Source organism: Rousettus aegyptiacus, unplaced genomic scaffold, assembly GCF_014176215.1.
Source record: "Rousettus aegyptiacus isolate mRouAeg1 unplaced genomic scaffold, mRouAeg1.p scaffold_m13_p_17, whole genome shotgun sequence".
Lineage (NCBI taxonomy): Eukaryota > Metazoa > Chordata > Mammalia > Chiroptera > Pteropodidae > Rousettus > Rousettus aegyptiacus.
The window spans coordinates 8,758,184-8,781,946 of NW_023416292.1; the positions used below are offsets into that span (position 1 = coordinate 8,758,184).

General features: G+C 36.1%; 1 protein-coding gene across 2 annotated transcripts in view; it reads left to right on the top strand.

Annotated features, from left to right (window-relative positions):
• Positions 1-277: 277 nt before the first annotated feature.
• The window catches only part of PPP2R5A (protein phosphatase 2 regulatory subunit B'alpha), a 63,006-nt gene continuing 39,520 nt past the window's right edge, over positions 278-23,763 (top strand). The window contains exon 1 of one of the 2 annotated variants that reach the window (XM_016166461.2): positions 278-1,156. In XM_016166461.2, the coding sequence (XP_016021947.1) occupies positions 979-1,156 (178 nt within the window). In that variant the 5' untranslated portion in view covers positions 278-978. The remainder of the gene's footprint in view (positions 1,157-23,763) is intronic. The other variant, XR_001599601.2, reaches the window with a different exon arrangement.

The window sequence follows — 23,763 nt, forward strand, 5'->3', positions numbered from 1 at the left end:
CGCTTACGATTGGTTGTGACCGAAGTCCGTCACACAACCACGCCCCACTTTCCTGCCTTACCTCCCAGTTTCAAACACCGTCTAGGAGACCATGCCTCGCGGCGTTCCAGCCGCTTAGCCATGCGATTGGCTGAGGGCGCTGGCATGCCTTCCCACCCCCGGCTCCCTCCCGAGCCTCCGAGAGGCTGGCGGGACCCCGCGGAAGTTGTCAATCTTCTCCCTCCCCACCCCCCGCGAGGCCCCGCCCCCGGGCCGCACGCCCCGGCGCGCGCACGCACACACATTCCCGTCTTGCGCGTGCCCACCACCTTCTCAAGTTGTAGCGGACGCTCACGGGGGTTCTCCGTGGACGGCGGAAGGGCGCGTGGGGGAGGGGGCTCGGACCCCTCCACGCAGTAAGGGGCGCGTGTGTGCGCGCCCAGAGCGGGGCGGCGGGTCACCGCCCCGAGAGATGAGGGGCCGGCGCTGACAGAAGAGCGAGCACCGCGGCGGTGGCGGCGGCTCGAAGGGGACCCGCGATGGCTCTATCTCGGGAGGAGACTCCAAGCAGCGAGGGCTGCGCTGGCAGCGGCCAGTGAGGTGCCGGCCGGCCGGCTGGCGACCCGGGCTGAAGGGACGAGAGGCGCGCTCGGCGTCCGCACCCCTGCGCCTTCGCCCCAGTTGTCTAAACTTCAGGCTCCCTTCCACCCGCCCTCGGCGCCCGGAGTCAACAACTTCTTCACCCCCCTCCGCCCCCGCCCTTGCCTCCGGGAGCCCGCCGCGCAGCGGGGACCAGGAACCTCCGGCACTGAGATGCTGCCGTGAGGCGTTGGCGGGCGGCGAGAAGGTCGGCGGTGCCCGGGAGCAGGAGGGTGGTGTGGCCCGGGGGACGGGGCGGAGGGGCGCGAGCGCTCGGCGCCTCTCCCCCGCCTCCTCCTCCTGCCGCTGCCCGTTTTGTGCAAGCAGCAGCGGGAGCTGCCAAGCACCAGGGCCGCGGAGATGTCGTCGTCGTCGCCGCCGGGGGCTGCCAGCGCCGCCATCTCGGCCTCGGAGAAAGTGGACGGCTTCACCCGGAAATCGGTGCGCAAGGCGCAGAGGCAGAAGCGCTCCCAGGGCTCGTCGCAGTTCCGCAGCCAGGGCAGCCAGGCGGAGCTGCACCCCTTGCCCCAGCTCAAAGGTAACCTCCGAGGGCGCAGCCGGGGCAGCGAGCGCAGGGGCTCACCACGCGCCCGCAGAGCCATTTCCTCTTGGGGCTCTTTTTTGCCTAGCTGGGGCTCGTAGTGCGAGTCGCGTTCTTCAAGGTGCCTTGGCGCCTCCTCCCCCTTTGATTCCAACAGGTTTGAAATTAAGAGTCTTGCTGCTTTTCTTCTTCCCCTGATTCCCTTTCACTTTTCCCATCTGAGTGGAGGACAACCTTACCCACCTGCGCGCTCGCTCACCTGCCCGTGCGATTGGAACGTTCTTCGTGCGTCCTGCGAAATAGTTCTTCCCTCTTCCCCCAGGCTTGTCTTTTCCATATTGCTTTAACCTGTCTTCCCTTCCCACCTTCACTTTCCTGAGACCTACCCGCTCTTTTCCAGCACTCTTAGCTAGTTCTTTACTTTTCCAGTTATAAGTATCCGCACCCACCTTCTCAGCTCCCTCCCATTGTTCTTAAGAGTCATACAATCCCAATGCAAAACAGTGGTTATTGGCCTTTAGATTTATTTATAAAGAAAACCCCTAAGAACCTGATCAGTGTAGTGCCGTACTAACTGGGCCGTTAGGTTTAAGTGTTATTCTTTGGTCCAGAGATTGGAAAGACTTAAAATACGTGGTTTGAGAAGATACACAAGGTAAATTTGGAGACGTATAGAGGAGTCGGTAGTGTTAGTTTGCAATGGAATGAGAACTTAGTTCGCCAAGCAGCGATTCCGGGGACTTTGTAGGTTTGTATAGTACTTGAAATTGGTATCTGTGCCTAATGCCTCGCAGAAGAACTTGGGACACCTTTTGGCTCACTTTTCTCACTAAGTTTAAAGGATTAAAAAAAAAAATTGTTTCCTGGTGTTCTAGGTAATTCTTTGTGAATTACTACCTTTTAATTTTAATGTCTGTTTTTCATGAGATCGAAATCATCATGGAACAAGATGATAATGCTTCTAGACATTTAAAACAATTTTTCGACCACAGAAACCTGATAGAGATGATTATCTGTTTTGCAAGGCCAGGAAATTAAAGGTTTATAGTATAATAGATAAATGTGCAGAGTTTTCTATCCATTTCATCCTCTTCAAGGCCAGTCTGTTTCTGATTTGTCTTTGGGCCTATGAATCCAGCCTTAGTTTGGCTGGGAGTCTAAAGAAAACCCCAGATCAAATCACAGTTGATTTACAATAGCTCTGGAACCCCATTCAGACCCTACATGGCTCTGCTTCTTGGGGTGCTTCTAAATCAAGAACATCCCACAGCCAGAATCAAACTAGCTTTTTAAAGGTTTTAGTTAAGATATGGGTAGCCAGGGTTATTGCATTTATCATTTGCTTTGTAGCATATAAAAAGTGTTAAAATGTATGTATTGTAATCAATGGTAAACCACAGAGGTAGGCATTGCCAAGACTTTAATTCTTGAGTGATGTCATAGCTATAAAAGTATCATCTTACCTGTTAGGACATTAACTTGCTATTCATGGATTTAAAATTTTAAACATAATTACAACATCATAGTTATTTTTATATTTTTTATATTTTTTCATTAAATTTCATTAAATATTTCATTAAATATTTATGGTTTGAAGGTTTGGTGCTATTTTTCATTTATTTAATTTGCTTTTCAGTGGGTATTGTGGTTCCTTAGTATTGTCCTTATGAATATTTACTTTTAATACAAATAATTGACTATTAAACATGGTTGGTTCAAGCCAGGAGATGCAGCTTTAATGCATTTTGTTATTAAAAGCCTGGCAAAAATTTGCAGTCAATAATCATCTAAGTTATGTGGTATATAACTCAACAAGTTGAAGGTACCATTGAATGTTTTATTTAGTGTTTTAGACACTAGTAGAGAAAAAAAAGTAGAACTTTAAATTAGTTCTATGTATCTTGCATGAAAAATATGATTTATAAGGAATTTTATAAGGAATTATATTTGTACAAGGAATTATATATGTATTGAAGATAAATTTATGCAAATTTAATTGAGGAAAATGATCTTTATGTGCATTGCCCACTAATAGGAAAAACTATTACTCCAGATGCCAAAATGCTTGAAAAGTGATTTAAAAAAAAAAAAAAAAATTCAGTTCCTTCACTTGGTACTTTGGCAGTGTACTTGATACCACAGTGTTGTGTGCTTTTTCTGTCAGTAGTAGTTTTTTCCATTTGTGGCCTTAACAAAAACCAGTGGAAAGTCCTTTAGTATGTGTATGAAAGAGAATTTTTCATCCTGCTCCGAAATACAATCTTACTGTGGAGTGATTCAGATATCTGTGGACATCCAAGATCTTTCAAGTGTTTATACCAATCTGCTTATGTTACACTTTGTCCACATGGATCTAAACTGGAAAGATGCCCGCAGTTTTTCTCAAAGCATACTATGGATAAGGATTAACAAAAGAATCCAAGTTTTTCATCCATAAGAAGTTTATTTGTGCAAAACCTTTCAGTAAGTGGGTTGCAGGATTTTAATGGTAAAAATGTCCAGAGTACATTCTGTTATAGAAAGTATTTAATAAATAAGCTTTGTTAATAGAAGTTTTTAAAAATGAGAAACTGTTATGTGGGTCCTGAAAATTAATATCATAATTGTATAGCTTAATTTTTTTTTCAAAATACTTTTTAGTGTTTTAATAATACAAATGCCTGGATCCTTCCTTAGACCAATTAATTTAGACTCTCTTGAGAGTGGGAGCCAGGCATTTGATATTTTTATAAAACTCTCCAAGTGTACAGCCAGGGTTGAGAACCAGCGTGCTAAACTCGTAAAAATAAAAGTAAGTTAGTCTCTATCCACAGCTTTTTACAATTTAAAAAGTTAAGTTTAAAAAAATTACAAAAATCTCTTTCCCAAAAGTTACTTGTTATGTTAATTTTCTAAGTGCCTCTGAAAACAAGGTTCTAGAAAACAAAAGTAGGAGCATCTTATCAATCACCTTTTCTGTATTTAAATTTATATTAGTATAGGACTTAATTTTTCTACCTTAAACTTCTGATAACCAACAGTTAGGAAACTTTTAATTTAAAAAAAAATCTTATTCACAGTAGGCAGTGTTTTAAGTCTGTTTAACCTATTTTAAGTCTGAAGGATTGATTTGGTAAAGTAGTAGATGCCTTACATTTATATAATATGTAGCATTTACAAATTATTTTACACTTTATTTTTTATTATAAAAACAGTGTTGCTCATAACAAGTGAAACAGTCCAAAGGTGAAGGTGTGTAATTCCTAAACCATGCTATCCCTTGCTTTTTCACACCACTGTTTCACACCTACTATTGTGTGATAGTCCACAGCTCAGTGTATTTTTACAAACATAATTCATTGGGTCATCCCAGTAACTGCAAGACTGATATTATTCCCATTTTATGGATGAGAAAGTTGATGCTTACACCGTTTAGTTTCAGGCCTGGGATTATTTGTCTGAATGGTGTTACACAGCTGATGCTGCTATGCAGGTCAAAAGATTTCAGTATTTTTGCTGTTAACCTACTTTATGAAAATTTGCTCTGTGGTATGGTAGAGTTGGATCATTGGGGTCAATCCTAGGTCAAAGGCAAATTTTTAATTTTTCTGAGTTGTCTTATCTGGAAAATGGGGATAATACCTTTTATCTCCCTAGGATTGTGGAGATTAAGTGAAGTAATGTAATTAAAGTGCCAAAAAATAGGCAGTCAGAGAATGTTAGCTTCCATTCTCTTTGATGTTTGAAAATCCAGATTAAAAATATTTTTTTAAATGAAGGATTCATATAAATAGGAAACTTTCCTAGTGTTCTTAAAGTATGATTTCATTTATAATGTTTTCAGATATGATTTGTGTGAAGTGATGTGAAGCTGTAACATTTTTCAATTTAAGTGTGGAAGTGGAAATAAGATAGTTATACTCTTTCATATAGTAAAAGCTGTAGTTAGAAGTTCTTACCAAGCAAAGACATTGAATTAACCTGTGGAATTATATAGAATTGTGTAGAAATTGCATTTTTCAAAGGAGACAGCCAGTAAATAACAGAACAATGAAACTGGTTTTAGGATTGAAGCCCCCTTCAAATGAGTTGGAGAACTTCCCAAGTATCACTCAGATTCTTTGTTGGTATTTTGGAAACTGGGTCCCACTGGAAATACGGAGGCCAGGAACGGTGTTGATTTGAAGAGCTTTGCTTAGTTTAAGGGGAAAAAAATTTTTTTTTTATCGTGAGGTATGTGGTCTTTTAGGGTAACTGGAACAAGAACACTGACTTGATCTGGTTTCATAACTCTTAACTTTTTTGTCAGGTGCGGGAAACACTCCTCAACTTTTAAGGTTTATAGATCTTCTCAGTGTTAATGTTATTCCACCTAAACCTCAAATCCTCTTTTGTAATTGAGGTGGCGGGGAAGGAGAGTTGAAATTCTCTTTTCTGAATGTGTTAAGAAAAATGTTAGTCATTTTAGGACTATTTTCTGGAAGTAATGTTATTTCTTCTGGAGGAGTTATTTTTCAATATTAAAACTTTTTCAAGATATGCTTCTTAGATAAATTGATAAATTATAGGGTCCATTGCTAGCCCTCACTTGGAGGAAAAAAATTTTCTATTTTTTTCAATTTAGCATCTTCAGAATTACTATTTAGCCCCCCCCCCCCCCCGCCAATTTTATGATTTCCTCTAACCTTTGATCGAATTTTGGATGTCATAGGAAGTGTCTAATTGAATAAAGTGATAGTCCAATAAAATGTGTTCAATGAAATAGTGTGATCATTGAGATAGAGCCCCACCTGTAAATAGTGGACTTGAGTTGTCTGCCTGCATCATTGATGATTCACAGCTGCTTCGGGCTAGTTGTTTAACACCCTTTTGAACTTAAGTAATTTTTTACTTGTAAGAATAACATTTTCCCTTGATAAAATCAAAGACGAATTAGTCCATAATGAGTTATTGTCCCTCTTTGGATGACAAAGACAGGTTTATCAACAAAAAGAATGCATTTGGAAAGTAGATTTTTGTGCTTTATTTTTTAAACTTTTTAAATTGTAAAAAGCCAGGGATAGAGACTAGCTTTCTTTTATTTTTATGGGTTTAGCACGCTGGTTTTCAACTCTGACTGTACACTTGGAGAGCCTTATAAAAAATACCAAATGCCTGGCTCCCACTTTCTAGAGAGTCTAAATTAATTGATCTAAGGTAGGATCCAGGCATTTGTATTTTTAAAAGCTCATGGAGTGATTCCATTCTGCAACTAGCGTTGAGAATCACTAGTTTAGCATTATCTGTCTATTGATTTAATTCATTAATTGAAACTTTATCCTTTTCTCTCTAATACTCATGGCTCATTACCCAGCCTATTAACATTTCCTGCCCTCAGTTCACCTCCCACTATTTACTTCTAACTCTGTTAACTTTGCTGCCCCCTGTGGCTAATTAGTTGCTTTCTTGAAGGGAATAGTGCTATCCAAGATTGTGGAGGTTTAGTTATGATGGGATGATTCTATCTATTGGATTTTGCTGTAGTTATCATAAAACTCAGTTATTATCATTTGATACGAGGTGGTCTTTTTGATTTTTGGAGCTGTTGCTGAACTCTGAAGTAAAAGTGAGAACATAGGATAGAAGTTTGCCTAGTTTTAATCCCATTCAGGGTAACGTGATGATTCCAACCACTTTGAAGTATAAAACCGATATTTGCTATATGCTCAAAGCATTGTTCTGCTTCTCGAAGATTTAGAACTAATATTACAACTGTTTATGTTGACTATTAAGTATTAAATGAACTATTCTTGAACTTAACTGTATTTTTGATCATGCCTTATATTTATTTATTACAAGAAATGTTTTTCTCCAGAATATTTTCACTATCATCTTAATCTTGACCACAGCTTTTTATCGAAGTTATGGCAGCAAGGACCTGGAGCCACTTATATTACATAGCCCTATTTTGTCTTTGGCCTTTCTGCTAACCAATTTAAATAATACTTGTATTTGTTCAGTTGTTAAATAGTGATATGTTCTCTCCAGATTAAAATGGTAAAATGAAAGCAGAAGTCATCTGTTTTCACAGCCCATTATGGTACCAAACACTGTATTCTGTGCATAATAAGTTGTGTTCATGTAGATAGAATCACTTTTTTTAATGAAGAAATTACCCATTGGTTGTGTTCTGGTCCTCTTCTCTAGACTACCCCCTGCCCTTGCTCAGTTATTGATTGTACTTCTTTCAGTGATGTTTGATGCTAACTGCAGATTGGTTCTCTTCTGTTTTAATATATTTCTGCCTTAATCTGGTTCAAGATTTTAATGTAAATAAATTCTGCATTTTTAATACTACGATAGTGAAGAGATTTAAAACAAAGAATTGTTTGCTCTTGTATTTTGTGCTTGCAAACGACTGGTGTAAGTGACATGTAACACTGATAGAGTTCTTGATAGGAAAGGTGTGTAAGGTTTGTGTGGAAAATAATAGTGCTAGATCGACTTCCAGATGTGTACATGTGTAGATAAACATTGAATAAACTGACATAAGTAGTTTGTACTAATTTCTAAATTTGAGGCACAATCTTTATAAGGATGTCCTTGAAGGAGATGAAAGGAGCAGATTTTAAATATATTCGTTTAGTATATTATTATGTAACAAGGAACCTAAATGTTTTGCTGAAAGAGTTTTACTTGACAGGCCAAGTTTATACAAAATAAACTCTACTTGTCTGAGCAAGATATTGGCTAATAAGCAGTTTCAAACCTACTTTTTATGTGTATCTTTTTGAACTCTTCCCTGAAGGAATTTGTTTATCTGAACATTTGGAGTAATGATGAATTTTAGAAATCCTACAATTTTAATTTAGATTTCCTAAAGAAACCTAATGATTTTGGAAGGGGGAAGTTGGAGGTGGTTTGCTGAATATGATAGGCTTGCGTGAGAACTTATTTCTAATTTCCATCCTGAAGGCAAAGGATTTCTTGGGAACACACTCCTCCTACTGGAATCGTGATGCTAACTGCACCTATTATAACCTTACTGTGATGTTATAGTTAGTTGAGCCTTCCAGTGCTGAATGGGACCACTGAAATCACTCTCGATTAGCCTCCATTAGTAATCAGTTTCACTCTCATTCTAAATAAATAACTATCTTGACATTTCATCGATGAAGCTTTCTTTAAGGTAGGGAGGAAAGACTGGGGTTTTTAAGCTCTTTCATGCTTTCAGATTTTGCTTAATGAACAAACTGCATGGACAATAGCTAAAAAGATGTTAAATGTCTGAAACAAGAATTTTTTTAATGACTGGACTTAGAATTTGTAATTCAGGAATACCAACTCTTAAATACAGTTTCAGAATTATACATTTTCTGTTTAACTGGTTTTGCCTTTGTTTCACACTAATTGGTAAAGGTTATTCTAGAATTTTAGCTATTACCAAAAGTTGATGATTATTTGAACTCATTGTTAATCCCGTGCCTCTAAATTGATGAAGTGAAAAAGATGAGACAGTTTTGGTTGTAAACTGGATGTTTTTTAACATAATTTTTCAGACTTTCCTGAAGATAAACATCTGTTGAAGTCATAAGTAAAATCTATAACTTCTATAGGAATATGTATCTGGTTTTTAAAAAAACCTTGCACTACCATTCTTTTAATTGGCCAGAGGAAAAAGATTTTGTTTGCCTTTTGTGAAACTAGATTCTTTGCTTTCAAAATCTAGTACAGAAATATTTACTTATCTTTTATGTCCATAGTGCATAAAATTTAGGTGAACCATGGTAAACTTAGTAAAGGGAGCAAAATGATGAATGCTTTTTCTTTTGAAATTAAATGTCTTTAGGAGTTTCTAGCTTGGTGGGGAATATAGACATGTAAGCAGGCAGTTTAATGTGATAAATGTTGTCATAAGAGTAAGCAGTAAGAGGCTAGGGAGCGTGTGAGGGACCAACCCAGCTTTAGTGTGTTGAGATCAGAGAAAGCATCCTGGAGAAAGTGACAGGTAAACTGGAACATAAAAGGCCAGAGGTGTTAGGCCAAGACAGATTCTGTCTAGGAAGTCCACTACAGGACAGTATGTGCCATCCCAGAGGTACGTGAACAGCATATTTTGGGAACTGCCAGCAGTCTCTGTGGCTTTGCTAGAGAATATTATAATAGGGAACTGGCTAGAGAAGAGACTGGAGCAAGAATTAGGAGCTAGGTCATAAACTCGATGCCACGCACTGCATTTATTCCTGACGTTAGTGTGAAGAGCATATGTAGAGGTGGGAGTGAGGAACACTAGTTAGGATGCTGGCACAGGAATCCAGGCGAGAGGAGAACGTGGCCTTGTCTATATGGGGATGGGCTGGTATCACAGACAGGACTTGGTGAGAAGGAAGAATCAATGGTGATAACATTCATATGTAACTTGGGCAGCAAGAGGTACAATAGCAATTTTACTGAAAGGGAGAAAGAGAGGAAGATCAGATTTGGGAGAAAATTAATGGTTCTTTGTTGGACATGTTGAAGTGCCTGTGGGAAACTGAAGTGAAGCTGTCTAGTAAGATTAGATACTTGTGTCTGGAACTAAGTAGAAGGACCTGTGCTAGGGATAATTTGGGAGTCTTTAGATTAAAGGTGTCATTAGAAGCAACTGCCCACTAAAAATGTATGTAATGAGAAGAGGGCCAGGAATACTATCATTTAGTTCATGATCAAAGGAAAAGGAGTAACCATGAGGCAAGAGACAGATTGAGTTGGTGGCAGAGGAAGACAGGAGAGATGGGGCAGTCACGGGAAGAGAATCTTTTAAAATGGGGTGCTGCGGGGAGCTGGTTACAGCAAAGGAGCTGTTGACAAGTCAAATACGAACTGAGACGTTTCCATGGGTTTGGTAGTCTTCAGGCAACCTTGGTGACTTGAGAGGTGTTTTAGAGGATTGATAGACTTGAAATTTCTGTATGGTGTGGAGTGAATGGAAGTTGTGAAAGCCAAGTCAGCAAGTATGGACATCTCTTTCAGGAAATTTGACAATAAATATATCACTCTAGCTGCTGTGTGGAGAATAGATTGTGACAGAACAAGATTTTTAGGAGGGGGACTAGTTAGGTTATTTTAATAGACTAGGTGGGACGTGATGTGGCTTAGCCTAGGGTGGTAGTAGTAGAGGTGGAGAGGAGATGTATTTGAGATATATCTTAGATAGGAGTTATTAATGAATTGTTTGTGGGGAAATGGAGAAAGGTAGTAATCAAGGACAATTCCCAGGTGTTTTAACTTGGATCACTGGGTAGATAGGTCTGCCACCTCTGAGAAGGAAAAAATTAGAGAAGGAACCAGATACAGAGGGAAAATTCAGTTGTATTTTGGAAACCTAGGTATAAATATCAAATCGATTTTTGGATGTGTTACTTCTAAACATTAATTACAAGATTTTCAAGTTTGTTTATTAGAAAATGTCCATAGTTTGGGCTGATGGTCGCTTGGTCTTCTGGTCTAATTGGGATTATGTATTCTCAGTCAGTGGAATGTTTGTGTACACCAGATAAATGTGGGAGAGGGGTCACAAAATGTTGGGACAAATGCATGAGTAAGGTTAAAGTTACTTAATTAGCTGTTTTCTGCCTTTAAGTCAAGGCAGAAAAAACTTGAAATCCATATCTTTGCAGCATTTAGGTAATCAGTGCTTGGTTGTAATGTATATTGAATGAAATAATGAAGCAAGAGCTATTAAATTGATTTTTAAAAACCTACCATTTTGTGTCATTCGCAATTTTATAATCATTTATAACTGAGTAATGTTTACATATAGCCCCAAATTTAGTATTTTGTTGATGAAAACCAAAACAGGTCATATTTTTGTAAAGGTAATTCATTGCTCAGTATCTTCCCAATTGATTATTGATTCTTCCTCTTTAATATTAAACTGCAGATGTGTATTGCCTGCACTAAAGCAAAATTAGCATTTTTTTTTTCTAATATTACAAAGGAGAAACATTTGTAATTGAAAGCCTACCAAGATACTGATTTCTTTTAGGTCCTGGGCAGGTAGGCTGGTATTGAACATAGGTTTTTCTAAGAACCTTTAAAGCAGGGAATCTTTATTTTTTAAATTCTTCTGATATAAAAATGCTTCATTGATCTTCTTTGGGGTCTCTTTTAGTACTGTTCTTCCCCTTTTTAATTAATGCAAATTTATTGGAGAACATTTGTTTTCTGAATTGAGTACCAAGAAACAAGATGAAGTGAGCTTTTAATCATTTGGCAAATTTGTGTCAGAGCTAGATTTATAATTTGGAGTAGCTACTCAGTTTATAATCTGGAATTAGTGGTTTTGAGGAATTATGGAATATCAAGAACTGATTACTTATTTTTGCCTCTTGGATGGGTATATTTCAGTCCCTCTCTACACAAGCTACTTACACAGTTTTTGAAAAAAATCTTAACTGTGGTCATGTTAGTATAAGCACTGTCTTTCTGATCACTATTCAAGGAATGAAAATAAATTGGGGCAAGATAACTAAGACTTGGATATAAAAGTCAGGCTAATGCATGTGTCACTTTACTGATTTTATTCTCCTGCTAAAACCTCCAGAAAAACTGAAATTAGACAATATGACATCTCTTTAAAGTAGTTTTTAGTTTTTAACATATATTTGTGCTTCTAGTGAATGAATCAGTTTAAATTTAAATCCAAAGTGGAAATAAAGTAGCAAATGTAACAACGAAGTGCTTTTAAGCTAAGGTGCATTTAATTTTCAGTCATATTTCCTTCATAAGAAGTTTCAGTCATTCATGGAGGAAAGGTAAAAATAACCCAGCTTTTACCAGCTACCGGATACCCAGGCACTGATTTTGGTATTTTATACATCTTGATATGCCGTTTTTAATTTGGACCACCTGGATGACCTTACACATAACGTATTTTGAGAACTGCTTTTTTTCTTTCTCTTTCTTTCTTTCTTTCTTTCTTTCTTTCTTTCTTTCTTTCTTCTTGTAAGGCGAAGGTATGAAGTGAAGGTAATTATTCACGGCGGCCCTTCCTTTCCTTTTCCCTTCGGCCCTTCTTCACATGTATGACCTGTCTTCCTTTCTTCCTTTCTCCCTTTCTTCCCTTTCTTCCCTTTCTTCCCTTTCTTCCCTTTCTTCCCTTTCTTCTCTTTCTTTTCTTTCTTTCTTTCTTTCTTTCTTTCTTTCTTTCTTTCTTTCTTTCTTTCTTTCTTTCTTTCTTTCTTTCTTAAGATATAGAAAAGGAGCTTCTGTGGAATAGGAATTACTATTTTAGGATACAATACTTGCAGTGAGTCATGAGTGAGCCTTGGTTTTCATGGTTTTCTAAAATAAACTTCATTTAAAGACTATGCAGTGAGAAATGTCATATTCTTAACCACTCTATTCCTTTTATAATGGCTTAATTATTCTTATAAAAACTTATATAGACTCATTGTTAAAAACAAGTAAAAAAAATATTACAACGATAGAAAATAAAAGTTTCCACCTGAGGAAACTTCTCTTAAAATTTTGAGCATCATCTTCTATTTTCCCGTCAGTGGGATCATATAACGTATGCTGTTTTGTAAACCCATTGTTTTTACTTTACTAGAGTGTTAGAGTGTATTTCCAAAAGAAAATCAATTTAGAATTGTTTCTGAATAAAGTATTTCTGGAAATACTGAATCAATTCATTTAAAACCTTGATTATGAATATTCTTTATATTAAAAGGAAAGGAAATAATTTCTAGGAGTACTCGTATTTCATTTTAGGGAAGTTATACATGGATCTCAGAAAATCTGATTAAAGGAATGCATCATCTCAGGAAATATGTACAATATTTTGTTTATTTCAGGCTTCTTGGATTCCCCAGCTTACCACCACGACCTTGAATCTCATCTATGGTCTAGTGGTAGAGGGAAGTGGAGTGTTTGCAGACCTTAGGCCCTGCTCTAGAGACCTGAAAAACCTTGTTAAAGTAGGTAATCCTTTTCCTTAACACAGTAGCAGGTGTTTCTTAGGAGTTATAGGTAGGGGTAGCTGCAAGATGGGACCTCATCATAGCCATCAAAACCAAAAATAGCTATAGCCCTCCATTTCATCTATAACGATCTGTGTAATACTTCTTTTCCCTCAAAAGTCCCAAGTGAGAAAAAAAAATGCTTCTAAAAACCAGTTTCATTTAATGAATAGCAGGTTTTATATTGAAATTGAATAAAGCAGATGACACAGATATTCCATTCTCCTAGGAGACTTTGTTTTTCAGTATTCTACTTTCTAAAATCCAAGGTTCTACATTCCAAGGAATTTATATAACATGCCTTATTAGCTCATCTTCATTCCTTGTTATTTTTCACTTTATCAGAAGTGGTTTTGAATACAAAATGTGACAGTTAATTCATTTGAAATAAAAATTGAACTCTATATTTTAACCCTACTATCATGTAGTAATTGTGGATATATTCACATGTGAATAGTAATTGAAAGTTTTAGTATTCTAGGGGTTTTCTTAAAGCTATATATTTGTGCATTAGACGTGTAGGGTGCCTGTCTTTAAACTTCATAAAATGTGATGTCTGTAATTTTCCTCATTATTTTCAATTTTAATGAAATCATAGAACTTTAAGTCATATTTAGTTACAGTGCTGTGAATCATTTGTTAATAAATGTTTCCATTGTTACTTTATAATAGTTTGATCCTCTAAAGTTTCAAATAAAAGCTGATTTTAGACTCAGTTATTAATGTTCGAGGGGTATTGCCAAAAAAAGCTACATGTCCTATATTCTGTGCCAGTTTCTTAAATTAGAATCTTGGATTTGCATCCTCAGCGTGTACCGTAGTGGTATTACTGGGTTGCTATGATACAGTACTTGTTCTGTAATTTGTAGCGTGAATCCTATATAAGAGCCTACTTGAGGTATCAAATATGTGAGCAGCAGTAATTGGGAATGTAATACCTTTTTCCTTTAAGGAAAATTATACTTATAAAACTTATTTATATTACAAATTATGACACCTGGTACTTCAGACTATTCTTAGGTGTAAAATAGAGGACTAATGAACAACTTATTAATAATGAATAATTTTGTTATCCTTATGAAGTTTAGTTTATTACATTGACTTATGAAAATAGGCAAAAAGGAAAAGGCTTTTTACTAATGAATACATTAAAATTTAAGTGTTTTACTTGGTTTTTGAAGTCTTGAGAGAAATAAGTATAGACTATGAGTATAGATTTTTCTGGTAAGATGCATTTGAGTTAATAATACTGGGAAAACTTGAAAGTATCTTGCTCTACAGAATTATTTTTTTATTTGGTGAACTCTTCAATTCTACATAACTGGATCGATAAAATATTATTATCTCTTTCTCATTTTATGTGGTAGTTTTTGGGTTTTCATTTACATGTTCCCTGACAATTTTTCTCAATCACATTTAGTAGTTTAAATTGGTATAGGCAGGATAAAGACCAAAAAAAAAAAGTGTTCTCAGTATGTGTTGTATACACATTGGTATACAACCAATGTGGTTGAATGAAGTTTATATGTTATTGATTAGTGGTATTTGATCTTTAAACTACAATTGTTTTTTAAACTTTTACTGTCTCTCAGTAATGTCTTGGGTATTTGATATGAAAGTAGTTTAGAGACCAGGACTAGACTAAATTTTTTAAACAGCTTTATTGAGATATCCTTCAGATACCAGATAACTTAAGGTAAGCAATTCTGTATATTCACACATAATGTGCAACTGTCGCAACAGTCAATTTTAGAACATTTTCATCATCTCAAAAGGAAACACCACACCCTTTAACTGTTACCCACCATCACTTCCTTTCCATCCCCTGCCATAGGCCACTACTAATCTACTTTCTGTCTCCAAATATTTCCCTATTCTAGACATTTTATATGGTCTTTCGTAACTGGCTTCTTTTCTCTTAGCATAACGTTCTCAAGGTTAATCCATGTTGCAGCGTGTGTCAGTACTTCATTCCTTTCATGGTTAAATAATACTCCATCGTATGGCACCATGTTTTTTTCATCAGTTCATCAGTTGATGGACATTTGGGTTTTCTTCCACCTTTGGGTATTATAAATAATGTTTCTATAAACATTTGTGTAAAAGTTTTTGTGTGTACATATGTTCTCATTTCTCTTGTCTGTACCTAGGAGTGCAATTGCTAGGTCATATTGTAATTCTGTTTAATTGCTTAAGGGACTGCCACACTGTTTTCCACTGTGGCCACATTGTTCATTTTACATTTTATCCACCAGTTTATGAGGATTCTCATCTCTTTACATCCTCGCTGAGACTTATTCTGACTTTTTGATGGCAGTCATCCTAACGGCTGTGAAATGGTATCTTTTTTTGTGGTTATGATTTGCATTTCTCTAATGACTAATGATGTCAAGCATCTTTTAACTTATGTATTGAACACGTGGTATATCTTCCTTGAAGAAGTAGCTCTTCAGATCCATGGCCCATTTTTTAATTGAGTTATTTGTTTTCTTTATCATTGAGTTGCAAGAATTTTACATATTCTTGACATAGTCCTTTGTCTTTTCACTTTCTTAATGGTGTCCGTTGAGGCTAACCTGTTTTTAATTTTGATAAAAAGTCCAAATTATCTTTTGTAGCAAATGCTTTTGGTGTAATACCTAAGAATCCTTTCCCAAATCCAGGGTTATGAAGATTTACGTTTTCTTCTAAGAATTTTACAGGTTAGTCCTTACATTTAGGTCTTAGACCCATTTTGAGTTAATTTTTGTATGGAATGTGATGTAAGAGTTCAAATTCATTCTTTTGCATGTGGCTACCTAGTTGTCTCAGCACCATTTGTTGAAAAGACTTTGCTTTACCTCATTAAATGGTCTTGGTACCCTTGTTGAAAATCAGTTGGTACACGGTTTTATTTCTGGCCTCTATATTTATTTATAGTTATTTTATAAATACCACCACACTGTCTTGATTACTGTTGCTTTGTAGTATATTTTGAAATGTGGAAGAGTGAGTCTTCCCACTTTGTATTTCTTTTTCAAGATTATTTTGGCTTATCTTGGTCACTTGCAATTGCAAGGGATAGGTTATTAACTTAAGATCTTTAATTCTTTCTTACATGGGCGTTTACTACTATAAATTTCCCTCTAAATACTGCCTTAGTTACATTCATAGGTTTTGGTGTGTTGTGTCTTCATTTGTTTCAAAGTATTTTCCGATTTTCCTTTTGGTTTCTTTTATCCATGTTATTTAGGAATGTGTTGTTTAATGTCCACAGTTTTGTGAGTTTTTCAAATTTTTTTCTATTATTGATTTGTAATTTTATTCCCTTGTGATCAGAGAACATACTTTATATTATTTCTAGGTTTTTAAATTTTTCAATGTTTGTTTTATGACATGGCATATGATCTGTCCTGGAGAATGTTCCATGTGCACTTAAGAATATAAATTCTGTTGAGTGGAGTGTTCTATAGTAAATATAAATTCTGTAGCATTCTATAGAAGTCTGTTAGGTCTAGTTGGTTTCTAGTGTTTAAGTCTTCTGTTACCTAGCTCTGTCCATTATTGAAAGTGAGATATTGAAGTCCCCAACCATTGTTGTTGAATCGTCTATTTCTGTCTTCATTTCTGCTAGTTTTTGCTTTGTGTATTTTGGACTGTGTTAGTAAGTGTACATACCTTTATAATTGTTACATCTTCTTGATCAGTCAACTCTCTTACCATTATAAAATGACCTTCTACCTTTAATACACTTTTTGTCTTAAAATCTGTTTATCTGATATTAATATATGGTCATCAGCATGATACATCACTTTACATCCTTTTACTTTCATTCTTAATACTTAAGTCATTTTTCCCCCTTTTTAAGACCCCCTCCCCCTACTTCCACCCCTGACCTATGGGTGGTGCCATTTCCCCTTAACTGGATCTCTGAAGGCGGGATGTCTCCTCCTACACACTCTCGGTGTGCACCCAGGGCTTTGTGCACCCTGGGGGGCCTGGTGCACCCGGGGTATGGTCCATGGCTCCACCTGGGGTGCGAACCCAGGACCTGCTGCATGTAAAGCGGAAGTGCTGATCACTGCACTAGAGAGCCACCCCCTTAAGTAATTTCTTTTTTGATCCAGTCTAACGGTCGCTGCCTTTCAGTTGGATTGTTTAATCCATTCATATTTAACATAATTGTTGATATAGTCAAATTTATGTATGCCATTTAACTTTTGTTTTCTGTCTCTGTTCTGTATTCCTTTTACTGCCTTTTTTTTTTCTTTTTTACTATTAAGTGAATATTTTCCAGTGCAGTGTTTAAGTTTGATTTTTTTCATTACAGCTTTTTGAGTTTATTTTTAGTAGTTGCTCTTGAGCTTATATACATATTAACCTCAGATTTGTACTAGTGAGATAGTTCTAGTAAGATATAGAAACAGTCCTATATTCCTTTTATTTCCTTTCCCTTTTTTTATGATATTGTTACACAATTACACTTGTTAATGTTACAAATCCAGTAATACATTGTTATAATTTTTACTTTACCATCAGTAATTATTTCTTTAGCCCAGTACAATTTTGTTCCCACCTACCTCCTTTGTGCCATTATTGACAATGACCCAATACTACCTATATATATATATATCCTACTTTAATATTTTTTAATCACTTAAGAAAGAAAAATATGTGTTCATATTTTTATAATTACATAATTACCTTTACTGGAGCACGTGTGCGCGCGCACGTGTGTGTGTGTTTGTGTATTTGAATTACTTTCTGTGGTTACTTTCAGCCTAAAGGAATTCCTTTCGTGTTTCTTGTAATGCAGGCCAGCTGGCAATAAAGTCTATCAGTTTTGTTTATCTGGGAATGTCTTTATTTTGCATTCATTTTTGAAGGATAGCTTTGCTGGATATAGTATTTTTGGTTGACAGTTCTTTTTCTTTGACCAATTTGCATATGTTATTCTCTTGTTTTCTGGCTTCTGTTGTCTTTGCTAAGAGGTCAGCTGTCAGTCTTTTCTTTTAAGTGACTAGTTATTTTCCTCTTGCTGCTTTTGAGATTTTCTCGTAATTTGACTTTCAGCACTTTCATTATGATGTGTCTGGATCTCCTTGCATTTTTCCTTCTTGGAGTTTGTTGAGCTTCCTGGATATATTGGTCAATGTTACTCAGTAGATTTGGGAAGTTTTCAGTCGTTATGTCTTTAAATACTTTTTTCTGCTCCTTGCTCTCCTCTCTTATGGTACTCCCATCATGTACATTTGGTATACTTTTTGGTGTCCCACAGATTTCTGAAGCTCTGTTCATTTTTCTTCCTCTTTTTTTCTCTCACTGTTCTTCAGATTTCATAATCCTATCACTCTGTCTTCAAAGTTCCCTAATTCTTTGTTCTGCCAGTTCACATCTACTGTTGAGTTCTTCTGATAAATTTTTCATTTTGTTATTTTATTTATGATCTATACTTTTTATGGACATGTCGATGTAAGAAATGTTCAAACCTATTTAGAATTTTTGTAAAAGTTTACTTGAGCCAAACTTATGACATATACAGGGGAGCAAGATCTCAAAGGCTGTGGAGAAAAACAGTGTTTTGCAGCCCCTTTTATGCATTTGAAATTAAGGAAGGGACATAAAGAAGACATGGAGATGCGAGAAAGCAAGGTGAGGATTGGATTACAGAATAGTTAACAAGAGATTATGTGCTCTCTCGAGGGTGGTTATGTCAAAGGTGTGTTAAAGGAGATGCACAGAAATAATGGACAGGGCTTGCTTAAGGCAAAGGTAAACCTTTTACTAAAAAGTTACCTGCCTGGGGTGTGACTACCTACCATGACCTGCCTAGTTAAGAATTTATGATCAGATCACCCTGTGAAGTTATTGTGCATAGAACCCCATTTTTTTATCCACATGGGATGCTTCCTCATTTACTGTTTTCCTTAGGACCAATTCTAGGGGCTTTAAAAGTTGTCTTAAAGTAATTTTTATCAGTTTTGCTGAGGAGTAGGTCTGTGGAACTCCTTGTCTTGCTAGAAGTTGCTCTCCTTGTAAACTAAAATATTAGTTTATTTCGTAGCAATAGTTAGTGCCTTAATCTTACCTAGGAATTCATAGCTTTCAGGTATATAATCATGCCAATAAATTTGAAAACTTAGAGGAATTGAGAAAATTCCTTGAATAAACAGCTTTCTGAAGCTAACACAAGAAGAAACAAAAAACCTTATACCTATTTGATTGAATACTAATTAGAAGCCCTGACAAGAAAAGAAAATTAGAGACTAATATCCTTTATAAACATAGATGCAGAAATCTTATACAGAATATTAACAAATTGAATTTAGCAACTTACAAGTAGGATGATACATCATGATAATGTGGGATTTATGCCAGGAATCCAGGCTGGTTTTACATTCAAAAATAATTTGCCAAAAAAATAGAATAAAACAGAAAAACATCCTTACTTCATTAGAATAGAAATATGGAAAATTCTTTCTCTGTATAGTTCCCTTCTCTTTAGTACTTTCCCATGGAGATTTCAGTCACCTCAGTAGCCCTGATCTCCACACTGTCTGTCTAGCTTACGGTAAGGCTGCTTGCCGTTTTGAGTTTTCGCCCTCTGTTACAGTCTAGAAGGTGCTAACAGAGAGCTGGTGTGATTGTGGGTCTCACTCTGTTTCCTTTCTCTCAGGGGTCAGAGTCTCATATTGCCTGTTTTCCAACATCTGAAAATAATAATTTCATAGATTTTGTCTAGTTTATAGCAGTTTACAATGGGAGGGTTGAAAGCAGAATTTTGCCCATGCTTTTTGTCATCCTAATTGCAATGGGTATGGTTGGATGTATGGCATTAAATACATAAATTCACATACGGTATATGAATTCATTTAATTCACATATTCATGTATACGTATTTACATTTTCCTGCTTACCAGTGTGGTTGAATTTTTTTCATATGTTTATTGGTCATTTATGTTTCATGTGCCCCCTTTTCTTATTGATTTGTAGATGTTCTTTTGTGCCATTCTGTATACTATTTCAGAATTGGTTATAAAACTGTTTTACAGTTTTCCTATTCAGACTTAGTGTTTCAGTTGTCTTTGAATTAATTTTTGTAAATGGTGTGAGAGATCTAATTTTTTTCAATATAAATAGCCAGTGGCCCTATCATAATTTATAGAATTTAAAAAGTTCTCTACTTCTTTTTTAAACAAGTCTATTATACATTAATCTTCTGTATATGTACAGTGGCATGTTTCCAGGTACCTTATGTTTTTTTCCAATGAACTTTTTGTTTATTCCTGCACAATACCATGTAGTTTTAATTACTATTGTGGTGAGATGACTCTTCATCTTCTTAAATATCATCTTGGATATTCTTAGCTCTTTATTTTTCTAGATGAATTTTAGGAGCAATTCTTCAAAATCCAACAAAAACACTCCGTTGATTGAAACACCATGTTGTAATCCAAATTCCATTCCCTGTGTAGAGTCATTGAGGGAGACATTGAGTCTTCTCATAGCTGAATATGGTATGTCTGTTATTTATAGTTTTCATATATTTTATAAAAGTTTTATAATTTTCTTCATAAAAGTCATGCTTGTCTTTTTTTAGCTCTCTGAAATTACTTGCCCCTGGGACTCAGTCACCATATTGTGAGAAGGCTCAGGCCATATGGAGAGATCACAAATAGGGGTTCCAGCACTAGCCCCAGCTAGTCCTTCACCAAAAGCCTGAATCAACTGTGAAACATAAGTCATTTAGCCTCCACAGGATTTTAGCCTCTAGCTTTCTAGTTTTCTAGTTGAGGCCTTAGACATTGAACAAAAGTAAGTTGTTCCTATTATGTCTTGTTGAATCTCTGACCCAAAGAAACTATGATGAATAATTCTGTTTTAAGCCACTAAATTTGGCTGAATTTGTTACTAAGCAATAGAAATATAATACAGCAAACATCATTCTGATTATGATTTGGCTTCTCCTGTAGGTCTGTTTTCAGAACACATAATTAGAAGAGTCTAATATAATACATAGAATAATTTCTCATCCTAAATTAATAAATTAGCATTTATAACTGTGTTATGAGCTTGGTTAATTTATATTTGTATTGGGTGTGATAAAAAGAAACCATGTATCTGCATGTATGAGTCAGGAATAGACTCAGTCATTGAAAATTCATGAGCATCATGCTTCTTGGGAAACTTAAAGGTTACTTGATTTAAAAGTACAGTCTTTCTAAATAGGTTTCATAAACTGACACCAAAGAGTACAATGTGAAACTTCCTTTTAGGATTTTCCTAAAGATTTTAATATCCTTCAGAAAAATTCTTATAAAGTTTTCTAATATCAGATGAATCAGTATAATCAGGCTGTATATTCAACTACACAGGTATTATTTTTCTCAAATAGTTTATTCTATGATCTTTGAGGACTCTGTGACTCTGGATCTTTTCAGGAAGAATTAGCTTTGGAAGTCATGTAGCCTCACTTTCATGACCTGTACTTGGAAGCACATGGCATTACTTATGTAGTACTGACTTTATTCTCTAGAAGCAAGTCACTAAGTCCAGCCCACATTCACAGGAGGAGAAATAAATTCTACCTTTTGAAGAGAGGAGTGTCAAATTTGTGGACAAATTTTAAAACTACTATACTTGGTAAGTGTGGATTGAGAACAAGGGGATTTTCTAAGTATTAGGCTAAAATATCCTGATTCTCCATCTCATAATGAGAAATAATAGTGTTTAATGGTCTTTGTAGATTGTGGCTAAAGTTTTTTCCTCATTGGTTAGTGTTTGGGATGGGCACTCTTCATTTACCTCTGGAAAGAATGGTGATGGGAGAGTGCATTCCAGCCATCCAGGGAACTTGAAGTATCAGTATGAATGGAACATGGATATACAAGGGGGACTAAGTTCAGTTGAAAAGGTAGCACCTCTCACTTTTTCCTGCTCTCCTTTCATACTCAACTTTAGTCATCTTCACGTTACATTTTTAACGATGGCAGCATTTTCTCTAGCTATAATTAAGTTTTCTCTAAGTTGTAAATTCTAAAAATTGAAAGTCAGTGAAAAGATTTATGTCGTGTGACTGTATAGGCTTCAAAACTACCTAATATTACATTTCCTTATATATATATATATGTATATGTGTACATATATATACAGACATACATATACACACACGTGTATGTGTATGTATATATATGTATGTGTGTGTATATATATATATTTTTTTTTTTCTGTATTTCCTAGAGTTTCTGTTAGGTCTCTTTTTTTTATACCTATAACATACTCTCAATTTTTTTCCCTCCAGATCTCCCTCTAAGCTATCCTATTCATCCTTTTCTCAACACAACCTCATGGGGCCTTTTTCCTCCTGCTCTAAATAACCCAGTTGCTCTCTAGGCTTTTATTGTTTTCCTAAATTGATCTACCCTATTCCTGGATTCCATTCCTTTTTCTTTTTCCCTTATTGCTGCATCATATCCTCAAGTAATTTCCTAAGCAAGGTGAGGGTGCAAAGTTTTCCAAGTACTGTATTTACCTGCCTGAAATGCTTTTATTGAACACTTGCCTTATTTATAATTGTTTGCTAGTTACAAAATTCTAGATGGCATTAGAATTCTAATAGTTATCTTCTGACTTCACTCTTGCTGATAAGAAATTTGATATATATCTGCCTCTGGTTCTTTTGTGAGTGTTTTTCTTTTTTAAATCTGAAAGCTTTTAGACTTTTCTCCACGGTATCTGATATTTCACAGTGTTATGCTAAATTATCCCTTTGGGGTCATTTTGTTTGTTTAGTTTTCTCTCTAGTTATAGGCTTTCTTTTAATGTCTGGTGATCCTTTATTATTCTATTAATGTGCATGAGTGCACAATAAAAATCACTCTAGAAGCTGGAAGGGGTTTATTGACTGCTTTTGTTTAGAGTAATTGGGCATGTAAAAGCTAGAACGTATGACTCTGGGACTATTTAGTTTCTTTAGGTAAGAACTTTCCATTTTTTTTTTCTCATGGGGTATGAATACTTGACTGTCTTTTGGAGTGGGGTAGTAGACTTTTCAGCACATAGATAGATATCCATTTATTTTTAGCACTTGTCTTAATTCCATTCTCTATTTTAGCAGGCTTTTCAAATCTGGAGTTCTGTAAGAACCTTGTCTGTAATTCCCTTCTGTTATTTCTGGGATGTGACTTGCTCTGTTTTGGTTTTGTCATTTACCACTTCTTCGTGTATTTTGAGTTTTCCAGAATTTTTTTTTTTGGAGTCTGTTGCCTCTTCTTCTATTCTCTTGTTACCGTGGGTTTATATTGTTTGTTTACTCTTATTTTAGAGTGAAGGGGAGGAGATAAATTTGACATTTTTAATTAACGTGCATTGTGAATCTCAAGTGGGTAAGATTTAGAATATAGCTATTAAAGGAACAATTGATGTTTTAGACAGTCTTATACTTCTTGCATTGCAGATGATATGAATCTCAGTTTTATTACAGATTTGGTTTGTGATCTTGGGCATCCTGTGTGGTATGGGCTTTTCTAGTACTTTACATATTATAGAGCAGTGGCTTTCAAACTTTTTTGACTGCAGACTATAGTAAGAAACATTTTTACAACTTAGTACTCCTACACAGGTTTATGAAATGTTACTCTTACATGCAACACACTGATATTTTAT